This window comes from Periophthalmus magnuspinnatus, chromosome 10 (genome assembly GCF_009829125.3).
Source record: "Periophthalmus magnuspinnatus isolate fPerMag1 chromosome 10, fPerMag1.2.pri, whole genome shotgun sequence".
Taxonomy (NCBI): domain Eukaryota; kingdom Metazoa; phylum Chordata; class Actinopteri; order Gobiiformes; family Gobiidae; genus Periophthalmus; species Periophthalmus magnuspinnatus.
This window is the reverse complement of record NC_047135.1, coordinates 9,524,255-9,543,481: the sequence shown is the minus strand read 5'-3', so window position 1 is coordinate 9,543,481 and position 19,227 is coordinate 9,524,255. Positions and strand designations below refer to the sequence as shown.

Genomic DNA, 19,227 nt, shown 5'->3' with positions numbered 1-19,227 from the left:
ATCTTTACATTTTATTATTGAAATTGCAGCCTTTGTGATTTGATATTTGCATAAACTCAAATAGCTATTTCGATTCAGTTGCAATCAATTGTACAGTCTTAGTAAGAAATCTATCTGAACTAGATAGTAAGTACTATCTTAAACCCTTTAAGAGAGAGGTACCTGTAGGTACTGGGAGAGCTGAAACAGTTCCTGAGAGTACATACTGGGAGTGTTGGCAGACACCTGAAAGAAACAAGCAAAAACATATGAATATGGCAGAATGAATATATGGTACAGAGGATGGATAGTGAATGTATGGTACAGAGGAGGTAGTATAGATATATGGCACAGAGGAGGAATGGGACAATATTGCAATTTGGTGTCACAGTTATCATGATATAATCATTCAATCTCAGTTATTTTGGCCATGATAATTATTAGAGTTGACCATTTAATTTAATTTAATTTATTCATTTATTACGAGCAGATTAATGAACATATGTATCCAGGACACTTAATGCATTTTTCACATATTTTTCAAATTTTTTCTTATTTAACCTCAAAAAGGACTGGTAGGAACATTTTAAAATGTTATGGATATGAATAATTTTAATATTGTGAATAGGTTCCATATTTAAACAACTGTTATAGTATTGTACTTTGTAATAGGTGAAAACAACATTGATCTAGAAGAGATAATCATGGAAGTAGATTTTTTTTTACACATTCTGGTGATTATCACAAAGATATAAAATGTCCCATGAATGATAATTGTCTACCCTTTTTATCACAGTAAACAATATTACTGTTTATTGTCCCATCCCTAGTACAGAGGAGGGGCATAGTGAATATATGGCACAGAGGAAGGAGAGTGAATATACGGTACAGAGGAGGGAGAATGAATATATAGTACAGAGGAGGGAGGGTGCAAGTTTAGTATTCTCCTTGTATCTTTTCAGTGATCCTCTGAGAATGGACAGTGGAGTAATTATGTTCAACAGAAAAAGTTCACGTTTAATTACAGCAGCTTTTTTCACTGACACTGCAAATCTGAGCTCCACACAAAACACCGATGGCTCTTGCTGCACAAGGAACATTTCACCTATTCAAAATACATTACATTAGCGATGGCTGCCTCTAGAGATGTCGTTTTAAAGATGCACTATGCAATTTTTCTTGTAGAGAGTCTACCACTTGCTAGTCTCCATGGAGACATGGAAATATTGATTTGCCCGGAATATTCCACAGATTGGAATTAAACTTTGAGACAAGCAGGTGATACCTCCAGGCCAAGTTACAAGTTAGATCGGTGGAGAGGCGACGTGCTCACAATAAGAATGGATATTGTCCCTTTTAAAAAAAAACATAAAAATCAATCAAAACACGAATGAATAGAATCAAGGTCGATTTGTTTAATGCATTGACTGTATAAAGAAGAGGACTGAGGGAGTGTGATGTCACACAATGTTCAGCTCCAGTGAAATGAAGCTCAATCAGGCTAGCAGTTATTAGCGGCAAATTTGGAGTCAAGTTCCATACATGGAATTCTGACTGCAAGTATCATAGCAAACTGCAAGCATAGCAACCAAAGAGCCAATCCGGGGTGAAGGTGTTGAAGGTAATGCTCCTTGCTGCATGCACCGCTGGTTTAGCAGGGAGCAGGGGGCATGCCCATGCATACTTCCTATTTGAAATGCAGCAGCTAGCAGGTTAGCTATGTCCATTTATATATACAGTTTATGGTTTAAGGCCAAACTGCTGTACACAGCAGGCACAGTAATAACATCTCCATGGAGAGAAGCAGGTGGCAGAAATTTTTATCATGTTTTAAGGAGGGTTGCTTACTCATCTAAAACAGAGCTTGGTCCACAAACTCCAAATTACTCAATTGCTTCAAGCCTTTTCAACTAACAATTGTACCAGTATTAATGAATAATGCTACAACCTTTTTGTATAATCAGCTTGTTGTAACTGAAACAATCTTAAACTTTGAGACAGTTTATTATCGTTTCACATTAACAAAGCTGAACAAAACCAGTAATTACCGGTATATTATTTATAAACCAAGTCCAGGCATGCAGCACATATTCAACACTGTGAAAAAAGTAACTGTAGTGTAAAAATTCTGAAGGTTTAGGTAATTTACCTTGTCTACAGGCAGCGGCAGTGGAGTCTGGATGACACTGAAACAGAAGACGCACAGGTGTTACTACGACGATAGCAGGGATACGGTAACCACAGCAACACGTTTCTGAAGGTCACATGACTCCACACCTCCATCCAACACTTCACCTATGTTTTGACTGAACTGAACCACAAGACCACAACAAGATTTGAAAATGAAATTCAAAAAGTTTATTTTATTAACTATTTTAGTAAACCCTTTGAAAGCAAACAGATAACAACTGCTAACAATAAAATATAAATCTTAATAAAATGTGTGAATGAAGGACGTAAAAACGTCATTGCTCATAATATTAGAGATTAGATTCAAGGAGGTTTAGGACTTGCACGCAACACTGCTCAGACACACTCCATTCTTGCCCTATCACATAGCAAAGAACGTACTCAGAAAATGTATAGTTTGTTTCGCACCAACGTTCTATGGACAAAATCAACTAATATGTTGTCGTTCCAGCAAAGTCAGTTCTTTATGGTCAGATTGTGTATTTAAAAAAAGGCTCAGATTAAAGTCTAACTTGAGTAACAGCTTCAGACAGAGCAGCGCCTCGAGTTATTGTCAACTTTCCCTGGAGGGAGGGTGATGCTATCAGTTGCAAAGTTTCAATACTGACTGTGACCATAATATTATTTATCAAAACACAGGTTTCTTTTGCCATTAACTGTAACAATAAAGACCAAAGGCTCACAATGAGAAGGAGTATAGGGAGAGAAAGAGAGAGGAATGAGAGTAAACAGGTGAAACCTTTGAGTTAATGTGTAACTGAACCAGAGGTGTGAGGAAAAACTCACAAACTTAAATTAAACCAACAACTGCTCATAACTCCTTTGAATGTGGACTTTGCATTATGGACACCACTCACAAGTGTAACTCTTGTATGCAAAATATTACTTGGAAACTTGCTTCTCAAAGTTTAAATGTCTTTAAAATATTGTATTGAGAAATGTAATGTTTTGATTGAATTGTACAAGTTAACTGTAACTAATTGTATGTTATAAACTGTAAATATTTTGTATTAACAGGGCAACTGACAAAAGATAGCACTCAAATGGTTTCCCCTGTAGTAAATAAAAAGTTTATTACATATTATATAAAAGTTGATCAATTAATCAGAACCTAGATTTAATTACATTATCGGATTATCAAAGTCATTAATAATTTGTTTTAAATTGTTGGCTATGGCAAAAGTTCTAATTTTTCATCATTCTGAAACCTATGAATATGAGGACTAACGTACCAGAATTTCAGGAAGATTAAATCAAAGCTATACTAGGTGTGAATGAGGTTTAAAAATGAATAAACAAAGGACTAAACTAGGACCAACCAGGATTAAAGCAAGGCCAAACCAGGACTATACCAGGTCAAAAATCTAGGCTAAAGTCACAAAGCCTAATAAAAGGCTTAACTAGGTCTAAGCAACAGTAATATGCAAGTCAAATACCATCATTAAATCAGGACTGGTAAGTGGTTATATGGACAAGCATCTGCAAACTCCAACTGAAAATCAAGGCTAAGATGTAAATGATTAGCAAAATAATAAAACAGTTACCTTTATTTGAGTCATGGGACAAAGTTCCCTTCAGAGTCTCTTTCAGAGTGGGAAATCAGAGCGCTCTAAAGAACAACTCACGCCACAAACAGCAGATTCACACTCGTCTGAGCTCCTGCTCTAAACTCACGTCTTTCACTTTCCGTCCTTCTATTCCTTCCTTAAAGGTATACCTGATATACTTGTGTCTTGTCCCTTAGCTCCACCCCTCCCGGCTGTCCCTGCCAGCAAACGAACGCCACACAGCTGCAGATCTGGTTCACTGTTGCATTCACTGCTATGACATTTAAATGGAGGTTTGTAGAACTGGTTAAGGCCTGGTTTTATAGTTCAGAAGTCCATGCTCTAGGGCTTGGCAATATAACAAAAAAATCAATCACATTTTTTACCCCACATATTTGACCAATTTCAGTTTTTCAATTTTATTTTTTCTTTTCAAAAATAAAAAAATGGCTTTCAGTACTGATTCAATGAAAATAACAGATTTTTATTGTTGATAGACTAAACAAAACTTTAATCAACACTAAAAATTGTCTAATTTTTACCTTTAAAGTCTCAACTCCGCCCCAAACCACATGCTTTGACTGACAGAGGCTGTAGCCTTCTCGATTAAACTGACCTAACCACATCGTTAACTATTAGACATGAACCTCAATTAAAGTGTGATTAATCACCCAACCCTACCCTGTTCCATCCACAGCACACTTGTTATATTGTATCCTTAACCCAGCTTGGCGTGTAAGAAACTGGTAGGGGTCGTAGAGGCCAATTCCACAAATTAGCAATCATGTATCTGTTTTATAGGGACGTTGATTCAATATAAATCTAATGCATTATTATTATTATTATTATTATTATTATTATTATTATTATTATTATTATTATTATTATTATTACTCAAGGTATGGCCTAAAATTATATATGTCATAATTAAAATGACAAAAGGTCAGGTTAGATTAATTCGAATAATTTCCGGTGCCTGGATCTTGGGTTCACCATTTTATTATGAAGTTGTTATAAATTGTCTCTTACTCGCTGCGGCGGCGAGCCTCCATCCCATCTGGAAGGAACAGTTTGATCGTGGACACGATACAGCCATGAGTCACTGAAACAGGAGAGAAAGAGAGAAGTGTCAGTTTTTTTGTATTCGTTAAATGCCCTGTACCCGATTTTTTCTCATGTACTTGAGCTAAATTTGTCTTGTCTCAGTACGGATGTATTTTACAAGCTGTTGTGTCTGCATCTAATTAGAAAGCATTTTTTGTCTGATAATTAGGAAGTGCGCATTAGCATGCTACTTGCTTTTATCTAAGCCATCACTGCAAAACTCTGCACTTGTGTCTGAATAGCAAAATACGCTCATGAACTCAATACATGAATAATTAGGACGTTCAGAATGCATAAGTTAAGGGAGGAATAACTTTGGACCACTGCAAACCCTTTAAAAATGAACTAGTTGTTTGTCACGATTTTAAGAAAGTAAGAATCAGGCTTTAAAAAAATAAGTCTGCCCCAGAGGCTGTACCTTTCCTGGTGTTCTCAGTGACGTCGACACCAAACTGGATGATGTCACCAGACAGAACCTCACATGGGGGGCTCTCCTCGGAGCCCCGGCTCAGGCGCTGGCTGTTAATGAAGGTGCCATTACTGCTCTTAGTGTCCTGGAGGTAGAACTGTAACAAAAAAACAAAAAAACAGACTAGGTGAACAGGGTTGCGCAATAATTGCAATCAAACAGAAATGCGAGTTGGCACAATTATCAAATCACAGCGGCTCACAAACTTCTCACATCAAGTACCACCAAAGAAAAAATTTGGCTTTCTAAATACCACCAGATCTAAGTCAGAACAAATGATCCGAAGGAGCACAAAAAAGTGGATAAAATTAACTCTAAATCAGGCAAACCCACAAACTGAAGAGTTGTTAAGTATCATCTGAAGGAGTTTGCGGTACATATACCTCAGCTTGAGAAACACTTGTTCTACCTGTAATTTAGACTACAAATATGAAATACACAGGATGGTAGTATTAGTTTAACAGTTCATATTTCAGTTTTCTATAAAATGTTAATGCTCCTGACATTGTTTACAATGTTCACTTTGAACAAAATCCCATAAGGACATAAGCACATGCAAATCTAATACCAAAAGTAAATGAGGATTGGGACTATTTTAAAGTCTCCAGAGTGGGAAATATAACTTCATCACAAACTTTGCTGCACAAATTGTAAACTGCCGCCTATTCAGTCCAATGCCAATCAACTTTGGCTGCTGCTTCATAACTCTACTCTCAACATTTCAGCACATCACAATTGTCGCCCAGATCTCTCTGCACCCGCCCCTCATGGCTCCTCTCGCAGGTGGTGGGTCCACGGGAGGACGGCCCCACGTCGTTCCTTCGGGCTGGGCCCGGCCGGGCCCCGTGGGGAAAGGCCCGGCCACCAGGCGCTCGCTGCCGAGCACCCATCCCAGGCCTGGCTCCAGGGTGGGGCCCCGGTAACGCCAGTCCGGGCAACGTAAACGGCCTTGATGTATTTTTCTTCATGAAGGGGTTCTGAACCGCTCTTAGTCAGACCCGTCTCCCAGGACCTGTTTGCCATGGGTGACCCTACCAGGGGCATGAAGCCCCCTACAACATAGCTCCCAGGATCATTCGGGTGCTCAAACCCCTCCACCACGTTAAGGTGGCGGTCCCCTCCCCCGAACCGGCGGTTCGAAGGCGGGGGACCTCGACGACCGGATCTCCGGACATGGAGACTAGCTCTGGGGACACCTGGATGCCTCCCTAGGGAGGTGTTCTGGGCATGTCCCACCGGGAGGAGGCCCCGGGGAAGACCCAGGACACGCTGGAGGGACTATGTCTCTCGGCTGGCCTGGGAACGCCTTGGGGTCCCACTGGAGGAGCTGGAGGACGTGTCTGGGGTGAGGGAAGTCTGGGAGTCCCTGCTTAGACTGCTGCCCCCACGACCCGGCCCCAGATAAACGGAAGAAAATGGATGGATGGATGGACAATTGTACACATTTTTTTAGAGTACTAAGAGGTAGGCCGTTCACGATGATTACTATATTGACTTATCGTTCAATAAATTAGGTCAATAGTTATCATGTATACTTATTCTTATTGTTGTACAAAAAATAACTTATGAAAATCCCCACTTGCACAAAGATGATGAGTTGTAGAGGGGTGAATACATACTTTTATTATTCATTCTTGATACAAATTGTGTTTCATTGTGTTTATTTATTATAGCTTATGTTTTTAAAAATAATGTACATTCAGAATCATTTTTTGGGGGATAATTCTACTTAAATAAATTAGTTTCATTGTTGTTTATCATCTATATTTTCTTCAGCAATATATCGTACTTCAAAATGTGTTATTGTGACAGGCCTAATAAGAGGGAACATACCGTACAAACTGACTGAGTTCAAATTAGGACACAACTATGTCCCGGTTTCTCTGTCCCATTATTCTTGTTCAATCCTCCCCCGTAATGTTTATCAAAAAGTCCAAATATGTCCCAACAAAGCACATTAACCTTGGTAGTAATTGCCAATCATATTATTTATCGTTGTCGACATAATTCCAATGTTTGTCTCAGCAGCTAACCAAAACAACAGCAGTAGCCAATGTTGTCTGAAAAACACAGATTAAAACATAGTAATTTTGCTCAGATCTGTTAAAATCCGGTAGGGTGTAAAGTTGTAAAATCCCATCTTAAATCTACAGACAGAAAACACAGTATAGGTCCACACAGGGGCAGAGAGAGAGGAGTTTTACGACGAGCCGACTCTGCAGACCCGAGGATGCTGAGGCTGACGTTGCCGTGGGAACCTGCGCCGGACGTAACCACGGCGACTTTACCCCGGCAACAACACACACACACACACACAGCTATGATGTCATCAGCTTAAAGATGTCCAAACTTTATTTCATTCATAGATTCAGAAACTGTATGACGTCTTCATGTTTAGATCACTAGATAAAAGCACAGGTCGTAACAATTAATTGACGAATTATTACTGGCTAAAAAATTATATTTTGATCATTGTGATCGCTATCTGGACCATACAGACTCTAAAACAGCAAAGACAGGGGCATAATTAAATCAAAATGTCAAAAATGAATACACAATTTCTGATTTTCAACAATAATACACTTTATTAGTAAATATTATAAGCACTTGATTAATCGGCTAATCTGAAAATGAATTGCTGACTAGTCAGCTACTAAAGTAATCAGATGCAATCCTAGATGAGGAATGGTAATCTATTAAGATTGTGTGAATTTAGGTCAATAATCATGAACAGTTGTAAAATGTGATGTCTTTTCACAATCCTAACACACTGATAATATACCGTCAGGTGTCACAGTGATTAGCCCTGCTTCTGACAAACAGCAAAGACGTCAAATCACCAACCACCACCTTCTCCTGCATTTGGTCAATTAAAATATTGTGTTGTTGTAAAAATGCAGAACTTTTGTGGTTCGTAATTGACCTAAACCCAAAGTTTTCAGATCGCCATGAGTTTCATTCAATCTTTCCCCTCCTCCATCCACCCTATCCACCCGCTTTCTCCCTTTCCCTACCCCTCTCCCCTTTGTCCATCTCTCCCCCTATTTAGCCATCCCCTAGCTCTCTTTCTCACGTGAGTATTCTTCTCTTCAGTGTGGCTCATGTCCCAGTTGCTTTCAGCTGTTTGACTGCTCCATCAGTCGCTGCAGAAATAACTCCATAAACACACTTCAAACAACATTAAGCTCAAAGACACAAGATCACATGCAATACTTTACAATAATTTACCCTAGCCTACCCTACTATACTTGTAATGTATTTATACAATAAGGTAAAATTTGGTATTGAACGTGGTACTACTAGTAGTACTACTACTAGTAGTACTACTAGTAGTACTAGTAGTAGTAACTACTTTTTCAGCCAAAAACACAGAAACAGGCAGTCGACCAGGATCTATTTTTGGGGCATATTTTACAACAAGAGCCTCCTGCTGTCTGTGTTTGGAATGAGGGAGAGAGAGAGAGAGAGAGAGGAGAGAAGAGTAAAGGAAAAGAAATGGAGAGGGGAGAGAGTACAGGGAAAAGAGAGAGGGGGAGAGATTGAACATGTTTTTGGAACCCAAAATCTGGAGATGGTTCAAACTCACAGAATTAATAAAATATATTCAGAAACAGCACCACAAACTGGGAAAGCTGGCCTCGGATCAAACTTGGATGACTCAATGGACACACACATTTAACCAGCAGTGTTCAGTTTTAGAGTGGATGTATTTATAACATTTACTGGGATGTGGAATAGTCAGGCATAACATTAAAAAATATGAATGTAGGCTGTGCTCTTATTGTTTTTATAACAGGTACCATCACATCTGAACCTGGGTTGCAAGTATACGCTAGACAGGCACATGCACATGTTTTTCTCAGTATATGAAGAGGCCTCATGTGAAAGCTCCCTCCAGAATTCACTCGCTGAGTTGCAGAGGCTGCACTAGCATTATTGATGATTGGCTACAGGTACTGGGGTTTAGTGAGGATTCAGATCAAAGTTTCATTTTATCTGAGCATTGAAACTGTCAACCCAAATTAGACTCATATAAGGCAATCTGGCATTCTGATTTCTGATTGGATAATCGTCCTGTGAACCAAATCACCAAATTATAACTAATAAATGGGGCAATATGTCCACTGTTTTTGTCATCAAAGGAAACCTTTTATGAAAAATCTGAGGTTTTAACCATGTTAAAGTTGTTTCCCTGTCTAATTTATCCTCTCAAGGTTGTTTTTGGAGTGATTTGTGCAAAAATTCCATAGGAGGGGCCGTAAACTCCACAGCTCTTTGTTGTAATAACGTTTACGGCGATGTCAGTTTCCACTGGGAACCCCATTTTTCTAAGGCAGAAGTCAGCTGACTTGTTTCTTTTAATAAGTCATTTTAGAATGATTTTGCAACATGCAAATTATAACATAATGGTCCATGAGTGTCATAGATTATAAGTATATAGCATACACAAGCATAATTGGTCTACTTTAAGAATAAGTCTGCATTAGAATTTCTATCAGTTGAACATGTGTACCTCATATCTGGGGACACCGATAAGTCAAGTTTATGAAATTTAAAATCATAATCTTACATACAATTCCTTTAAGTGGCTTTTCTTCACTATGTCTCTGGTGGGATTAGAAGTGAAAACATTTCATTCTAAATGCCGCAAAATGAGCTGATCATATGAACTAAAATATAAAAACAACAGAAATAAACTGCTGTATAAGTCAATGTTGATGCTATAATGTCTTTTTGTTCCTGGGGGTTTTCTGTGTTTTTATGTCCCACATGTCTGCACTCGCTCAGAATTTCCAATGATTGCAACTCACAAAATGCCTTGTTTAAGTCTATCCTGGTTTATCTGACCCATCTATGAGGCCTGTGCTTATTGTCTGCATGTCATGTTAAATTGTTTGGTTTGTTTTAACCCCAGCCTCACACAGGAAGCAATAAAGTCTAAAGGTTCACCAATCAGAGAAGCTCTAGTCCCCATAGATGACCAAATCGGCCAATAACGCGAGTTTAAGCATTTCCCACTTGACCCCTAATGAGGATGGGAATTTCTCACATCAATATCCTGTCACTAGGAAACTAATGATTCATGTTTCATACAACTACTGTCTAGTTTAGTGTTGTCACAATGCTAAAATTTCAAACTTGTTCTTGATACTAAGGAATACATTTTATACTCGATACAGGCAATAACAAAGCACACATTAGACAGTAGAATGAGATTTTCAACATTAAACCGTAGTACTTCCTTTTATATTACCACGTGGTCTCATATCTGTAATCCCCCTCATTCGTCCAGGTAGGTTCCACAGTGGTCCACCGGTGTATACTAGTCTATGTGGTCTTCTGATACAGCTCAAGATCATTCCAAAGCTATTCAAGTTAATTTCTGCTAGGTGAATATGACTTTTTTAGTAACTATACCTGCTCAGATGCATATCAAGTTTTGATACATTAGTATCTGATTTTTTTCGCAATGCACAGCCAGATTGTGTTGCCACGATATATAACACGTGTGCATGACAAAAGCTCTCAAAACTATTATGCATCTCTATGTATCTGACTCAAGCTACACTCAAGACTACGTCTGCACAGGAGTTAATGCAAAAACAAACTATTTATGCAGAAAAAAAGTACAAGGAAACAATGTATTTATATAAAAACAGATTAAACTTGTGAGTTTTATCTTCCTTTTTAAAATTCTGAATCTTCACCTAACTTTCTCACTCACTAACATGTTCTTCTGCTGTTGTCCAATATAAAGTATAACTGAAATAAAATGATGAGTAGACCAAGACTCAATCAACCGATTAATCAATTAACCAATCTAAGGCCTAAGCTACAGCCTTAGTTTCTTCTTTACTGAGATTTAAGATTATTTACATATACATATTGAAAGTAGTAAACAAAAAATAAACTCAAAATAACTAAAAAATATACACTCTTTGCTCTGACCACTGGTTTGCCCTTTTAGCATTTCTTGACCCTGACAAGATACATCTGTGAAGTGAAACCATTTCAGGAGACTACATTAAGAAGATCATTTAGAGAAAGCCAAGGGTTTGCAGCACTGTCAACAAAAAGTTACTACTTTGAATTTTGAATCTAAAATCTTATATAAAAATATAAGTTATTACCCTTTTTTTCTTTGCTACATAATTCTGTACACCTTGCATCATATATATGACTATATACAAAATGCACAAAAAAACTACATAAAGAAAAAAATACTAAAAACCTTTTGACTGGTAGTATACATTGAGATATAGAACATTATTCAGGGAAAGCCCAAATTTATCTTGTGATATTTTAGATTCTTGTTCTAGTTTCAATACAAATTTTAGTATCTTTTTTTGACAACCCTACAGCCAACTATGTGGGTAAGTGGACGATTCACTTTTGTAGGTCAAGCTAAGAAAAGCAATAAGATGCAAGCAACAAAAGCAAAGTGGGTGAAATTCCACAGAAAGTAAAAAAAAGTAAAGTAGGGATGGTCTGATATGGATTTTTAAAAACAATTGACCGAATCTGATATCAATATTTAGCTTTTGTTTTGTTAAATTATACTTAAGTTTACAAATCAGCCTTTTCCTTTTGTAAAAAATAATAACACCCTGTATTTTATCTGGCATATAAATTCAAATTTTTTAGTCTGCTCAAAAAGACACATCTGATGCACTGTGGACACACTGGGAATGGCACGTGCAAACAGATCGGGGCAGTGTAGATACAAATATCGGTGCTAGCTATCTGTTAAAATTTCAATATCAGACAGATACAGTACTTGGGTAAATCCTTACCACGGTTAACCGTTACACCAGCCCTAGTAGAATTATTCAGAGAAAGCCGTGAGTGTTGATGGACTTTGGCAAAGGTTTGAGGAAGTGACTGTGACATAAGAAGTTTAGAAACTGAGGGAAGCCGCTGTGTGATGCAATATTCAAATCAACAGGGAAATACAGGCTCTAAATGTGTAGCATTATAGTCACACTGATCAATGAAACTCAATTACTCTGTGACTTCCAATAAAATCTTTATACTGTATATATATCAGTATACTATGGACAACCTTACAAAGTCTAAAAGTTCACACTTTACTGTCGATGTCACAGAGAATGGCAGAGGCTGACCAATCGGAGGATTATGGGGGTATGTTGGTTTGAAAATAAACAAAATAGCATCACAGAGATCAGATCACAACTGAAATTCTATAATTTCCCAGCCCTAAATAAAGAGGCAAGATTGACTGAATTCAATTGCATTTGTACAATTTATATTCCTTAGTCATTTTCCACTGTACAAGTCAAACATTGGATATGTCTAGAATCTTGTTTAGATGTATTAAACTAGAATTTAACTAATGAATGTACTAGACTAAAATTTCAAACTCAGTTTTAACTACCTGCCAATACTGAATTAAGGCTGAATCTGTGTAGCCAAAAAAGTCACTTACTCATATGTTTTTTACATTAAGGGCACTGTGAACATGAAATTGCAATGTATTTAGCTACAGTTTGTTGTTGTTTTGTACATTCTACATCAAAATATATGAATTTTGTGCATTTTTGTGCTTTTTTTAGGGATATGTTTGGATCAGGATATGTATGAGGTACTTACCTACCCCTAATCAATATTACAACTATTAGAAATTACAAAAATAGGACAACCTTTAAACTTTTTTTTTTTAAATCTATTGAAATGTATTGATGCCTGCTGAAATAAGCATCTATATATTACTAGTTTTATTATTGATCCAGTATTCATCTAGTATCCAAGTGTATAGACTTTTTGATGACTCTAAAATTTTGATGTTTAACTTCTAGAACAATTTCACTTTAACAGAATATAATATTCTGTGTACATACAGTTGTTAGGTAAAAGGAAAAACATATTGCTTAATACTGCATGTCATTTAGGTTGACAGCTCATTTCCTCTGCAGCATCGGTGTCAGAGTGAAAGTGGCGTTGGATTATTTAAAGCGTTGTTATCCTCAGACTTAATCAGCTCTGTCTCTCTCTCTCTCTCATAAAGTGTGAACTACAGTCTGCTCCATAGGGCTGCAAGATTAATCACAATCAAATCGAAATTTGAATGAACGCAATTAGCAAATCGCAAAGGCTGCAGTTTTTGAAGTACCATAATTTCCATACCATAAACAACAAGATATCCTGTCTTATTTGGTTCAAACATGTTCTCAAATGTTTATATTTCACTTATTTTGTAAATTCTTCTGGATGAGAACAGAATCCTAATGTTAGTATTCCCATACTGATAACGCTGCACTTTACCATGAAAGATCCAAAAGATATATTCACAAAACCTGATCATTTCTATTCTGCTTTGTAACAATATTAATTTTAACTGCCCCCTTGTCTATATTAAAGGTGCACTATGTAACTTTTCTGGTGGAGAATCTCCCTGTAGATATTGAATTGCCCAGAATATTACACACAACTTGTCTCCATGGAGACAAGCAGGTAGGGGTGCTAAAAATGAATCATATTTCCCCCCTCATATTCAAGAAAATTACTTTCAGTAATAATTTCCTTAGCAGCAATACAGGCAAATAGACAAATGATTGTCTGTAGACATTTTGATTTAAAAGACCCAAGCATCCCTCCAACAGAAGAGTTACATATTACACTTTACATAATTTAGATTATTGTGATGTCATCTGAAACCCAGTAATTATAAAAAAAAAAAAAAAAAAACATACATCGCAAATCTAATCCCTGTCAGAAAAAAATGCAAATATTTTTCACAAATCATTTTCACTACTCCATACGTTTGAACAGGGACAGTCATGACACAGCACTTTGGCTCTGCTGCTCCCATCTGTGTGAGAATATCTGGGACACACCTGCTCAAACACAACTGATTATTAATGATGGACATAACTTTGGACTAGAACAAGTCTACAATGTTATATTTAGGATAGATTCAGCTCTAAAATAGTAGTGTGTGTAGACTAGAGGGGTAAATCTTTCAATTCACTGCAAAATATACTTAAAATCTATTTTCAGTGGTTAGAGCATTCATCCACCAACTTGAAAGTTCAATTCCTGCACTGACCAAGACCTGTTGTTGTGTCCTTAGGCAAGACCTTGCTTAATATGAATGTGGTGTATTTATTCCCAGTCAATGCCAATGTTAAGATTTTCACAATTACAGCAAGACCCATAAAAGTGTCAAAAAGTGTGTAATTTTGTGTCACGTTATTATGGCCAAAATGCAATTAATTAGCGATAATGTCATGATAATATTTTTAAACCATCAGCAATTTTAATTATGGAAATAGACAGGAATTACTTGACTATATATGACCTTATGTTATATACTTAAGTTAAAAAGACATTTAAAATGTCATATAATGAAAAAGTTGACTTGTTAGAGGTGAAAACTGATCTGGAAAAAAAACATGATGAATAATTTGTTTTGTTTTTTTCTAGTTGGTATGATGGCGATCACAACTATACAAAATGTACCACAATTATTGTATTAATAAAATTTGTATTAATCAGTTTATTTAGATAAGGATTTATATTTAGTACAAGGGCAGAAAGGTGAAGTTTGTGAGTTAGCTAGCTAAAGATATATATATACACACACACACACACATATATGTACATACATATAAAATATATATATAAAAACAAAACAAAAAAACTCATGATTCACAAGTTGAATCTGTCTTTATATAAATGCTTTGTTTCCTTGTATTTTTTTCTGCATAAATAGTTGTTTTTGCATGAACTCTCTTGCAGTTGTAGCCCTGTCACAACTAGTTTTGAGAGCTTTTGCCATGATCAGCAGGACATTTCTTTAGTTGAACCAAGAATTTCTTTAGTTGACTATAGCCCTATTATAGTAATCCTTTTTTTAAAATCACAATTTATTTCACTCTTTACCGTCCCTTCTCTAGTGGCCTCTTGTACTACATTTATTGCAGTGCATAGAGTGGAGAGGTTGATAGCCACAGGGATAGACTTGCTCCAGTCGGACCTGTTCTTCTGATCCTCTGAATGACTCTGATTCAGTCTCTGTCTCTGGCGCACACACACTGACACTGGCAGACGACGGCTTCATTCATGCCACTGTCTGTGACTGTGGGGGCAATAGTGACTCAGTGATCGACATAGGAGCTGAGGCCAGGGCAATTAATCACATTTTAATTGTGTTTACTGCTCAGAATCAATTACAAAAATTGTGTAATCCATGAGTTTCAGAATAATGAAAAATTAGGGCAGTCACCATAGCAATTAACATTCAAAAAGCCAACCATCCTCAAAATGGCACCATATAACAGGAAACAAATACAAAAAAAATCTAACCATTAAAAGCAAAGTATTTTTCATCTTTTTGTCTCCGATTAAAAATGCCACTTTCTATGATAACTACTTCCAATCTGTAGAGCTCATATTGTGAGTGATTCAGTGCTCATTTTAACCCCAGGCTATCATCTTTCCCACCCACTCCACCTACGGGTCATCCTCTATCATAACCTGAGACCAGACCAGCCTAGTAACTGTACATCAATTATAACATGAAAGTCATGAGTGACATAACCTCTAAAACTATGGAACTTAAAGGTTGAACACACCATTGTTCAACTTTTAACCGGACTGTTAAAGGTGCACTATGCAACTTTTCTGGTGAAGGGCCGCCATCATGGAGAGGTTATTCTTTTGACTGGAATGTTCCCTAGTACGGCATCAAACTTACCCATCTTGCCCTTTTCTTTTCCAATAACAGTTTTTAACACACAAAAAAATACAGGAAAAAATATGCATTCTCACAGTGATTGCCTCTCCACAGATATGACTTATAATATGGGTTGGAAGAGTTTTACTGCTTAATATTATACTGTGGAACAATCCAGGCAGAGCAACAGCTTCTCCTCCATAAATGCAAGAGGGAGCCTCCATCAAAAAAGTTACATAGTGCACCTTTAAATAAATAAAAAAATAGCACCCCACCTCCTTCATGTGTTATTGTTTTTGTCTGTGTACTCCTCTTACCTTGCCGGTCTTATGGTCGAACCAGACAAGCGCGTGGTTCCTGGACAGCACTTTGCAGTCGAAGGTGGCGTTATTCTGGGCAGGTCGGCAGCGGGCCACAGAGCGGCCGATCTTGACGGGCTCGTCCAGGTAAACATGGCGCTCCTGGAACGGGTGCGAGTTTGGTCGGCACGTGAACACAGCCAGCGCAGACGGCATCGGTTTGGACTTTAGCGTGTTGCTCCAACCAGACACCAACGAGAGGCCGTCCTGCTCCAGAGTGGCTGATACTGCTTGGTCTCTCCACAAGAAAAAAAATATCCCACTCTACCGGGTCCCCTTCCTTGAGTTTAGTGTCTGGTAAATCCTTCAGGCACTAACTAATGTGCATTGTCCACCACTTGAAGCACATTTCTTGGATTCAGTAACAAACTGGACCTACTTGTTACTCATTGATTGAAGGTTTGATTTTTAGTTATAAACTCACAAACAAAATTATGGAAAGTGTCTCATTTATTCTATTACCACACCAAATTACTTATTAAACCTAACTAGAACCTTATTAGACCTCTGGAGTACTTGTGAAGACTAATTAATTTGGTCAAATGGACAAGTGTTGCAGCTGAGAGGGTAATTATCTGGGGATTAATAGAGTACTAGGACTCCAGGCTTAAGTCCAGGGTTTACAATTTTAGCGCCACTAAAACTACATACCTAAACCTTAAAGCAGCAATACAAGACTAGGCACTATGTACAGACCGCGGTGCCATGTGTCAAGACATACATGACTGAGGATAGCACTGACAGCCCTCCACGTCCATCAAATCTAACGCTACCGTCCCGTACAACTCACCATAGAAATAATTCAATGTAAAGCTATTAAAAGTACAATCAATTTATGCTTCACCACTTCTTGCACGTCTTTCTGCGCTTGGTCTCTGAAGTTAACACGCCTTGAATTAAGCAAACCTAATCTTCATGTCAATAATAATGTGCTTCAGCAGTGGCAATACACGGAATATAAGCTAATATCACCACTCCCTCATATCAACACCTTTACCAGGCAACCCTGAGAAAAAATACGCTAACTAAGGCTAAAACATTCTATTCCAACGTCTAAAATCTGTCTTATTAACTCAAGTATCGTGCAAATACTTGTCCAGACTGGTTTGAAGTCTGTCGATGCGGCTAAATGCTAATGGAAGCTGTAGACTGGGGTGAGAAGGGTAGTTAGCGCCTGGTTTTGGCGTAGTACCAGCGGCAGGCTAGGCTAGGCTAGGCTAATGACAAACTTATCACCAATAACTCCAAATGTTTTCTCTTGGCCCTTCTCAATCAGTTCGCTAACCAGCTGAAGCCGAAATGCCATCCCTGTCGCTTGGTGTTAATAATTAATGAGGGAAATCCCAGGTAATTGCCGCAACGAAGCCGAGAAAGCGACAGCAGGTTAGCTTAGCCTAGCGGTGAGGTGAGCTAACTAGCCCCGGCTAACTGCCACTAAATCAGGGGAGTTTCTGGACTTAACTGCGGCTCCACTCGCATCGCACCAGCCGCAGTCACCCGGCCGTGAGTCCCCCAGGGCGGGCCGCAAACCTCCGTGCCTCGGTCCTCGTCAGTGTGGCTGATATTTTTGACCGCGGTATAGTAATAAATCCACCACCTTTACACAGTTTTCTGGAAGGAATCTCGAAGAAGTTGACGTGCTCCAGCCGCGGCCGCCATACTGTTACTGTGGTGCGTTCAATGTCCTCTCCATACTGTGACTGAGATGCATTCACGGTCCAGTTCAGTTACTGTGATGCATTGATAGTTCTTCTCTGCATAAATAAATTCTCTAGTGATAGAAGTGACAGCTGATATGTTAAGGACACTAAAAAAAGAATATTAAGCAATATTTTACATTTGCATGATTTTTTTTAAAGACTGTTGAATTAATTTTTCAGCCTATATTTTTAGCATCATACAAATTGTGATTGGATAGTAAGGATTTTTTTTAAAGGTTTTGTCTTGGTCCAGGCCTGTTTTAGAACTGCTTTGGGCCTGGGTTTAGTTTTGATTTAGTTCTGTTTCTGATTTAGTCTTTTTTTTTCTTTTTTTTTTCTTTTTTTCAGCTAATAAGTTTTCAGTCACGAACTAAAAGAAGAGCAGCTGGACCATTATCCCAGCACCTACCAGCACTTGCAGGGAAGACACTTTGAAAAAACATGGTTCAGCAATTCAGTTTTAGACCTTCTTGCTGTGAGAAAGTGAGCTATTTTTTCAGAATTAAATCTTCCACCTTAAGCATTTTAATCTGTGTGATTTAATTTGGTTACACAGCTCATAAAGACCATGCATTTGTCCCCTTTTCACCAGTGACACAATAAACCTTTATACACAATCCTCTTCCTGAAGATTTGACCCGTGCATCTCTCTTGGCTCTCTAGATTTACAGTAACCCAGTCTCTCTCAGCATTGATTCTCTCTCGTCTGTCACTCTGTGCTCTAAGGAACAGGCTGAATCTGATCTGACCCACCATCTTTGCTCAGATCTGGGCAACTGGATGGGGCATTTTTCACTGACAAAAATGTAAATAGTCAAAACGACATGAGAACTGTTTGTTCATGGATATATCTTATGGACAGTTATACATTGTACAGTATAATTTAGTTTGGGGAGCACTGATATCATTGTTGGTTTTCATGAAGGAGATGCGTCAAAATATTGTCTATTTATTCCTTTTTTATGTTATTTATTTAACAGGGACACATTGAACATTTATTTATTTTTTGCAGTGGTTAAGTAATTTACCAAGTCCAAGTATAATATAAATGACATTAAAAATTACCTCTGTTTTCAAATTGCTGGTAAGTTAGTGACAGTTGCCTCATTTTATTCGAAGATACTTCTGTGCATTTATTCGGTGCAAATATGTGCATGGAGCAAAGGACATGAACCCTGCAGGC

The 19,227-nt window shown here is 37.8% G+C and overlaps 1 protein-coding gene across 13 annotated transcripts in view; it reads right to left on the bottom strand.

The window, feature by feature from the left end:
• The window catches only part of slmapa (sarcolemma associated protein a), a 39,020-nt gene extending 20,968 nt beyond the window's left edge, over positions 1-18,052 (bottom strand). For 11 of the 13 annotated variants that reach the window (XM_033973786.2, XM_033973785.2, XM_033973787.2 and 8 more), the window contains exons 1-5: positions 16,303-18,024; positions 5,239-5,386; positions 4,746-4,818; positions 2,129-2,165; positions 163-225 (exon numbers count right to left, since the gene is read on the bottom strand). In XM_033973786.2, coding sequence (XP_033829677.1) covers positions 163-225; positions 2,129-2,165; positions 4,746-4,818; positions 5,239-5,386; positions 16,303-16,500 — 519 coding nt within the window. In that variant the 5' untranslated portion in view covers positions 16,501-18,024. Of the gene's footprint in view, positions 1-162; positions 226-2,128; positions 2,166-3,713; positions 3,814-4,745; positions 4,819-5,238; positions 5,387-16,302 lie in introns of those variants that run through there. The other 2 variants (XM_033973784.2, XM_033973794.2) reach the window with 2 other exon arrangements.
• Between the last annotated feature and the right edge of the window lie 1,175 nt (positions 18,053-19,227).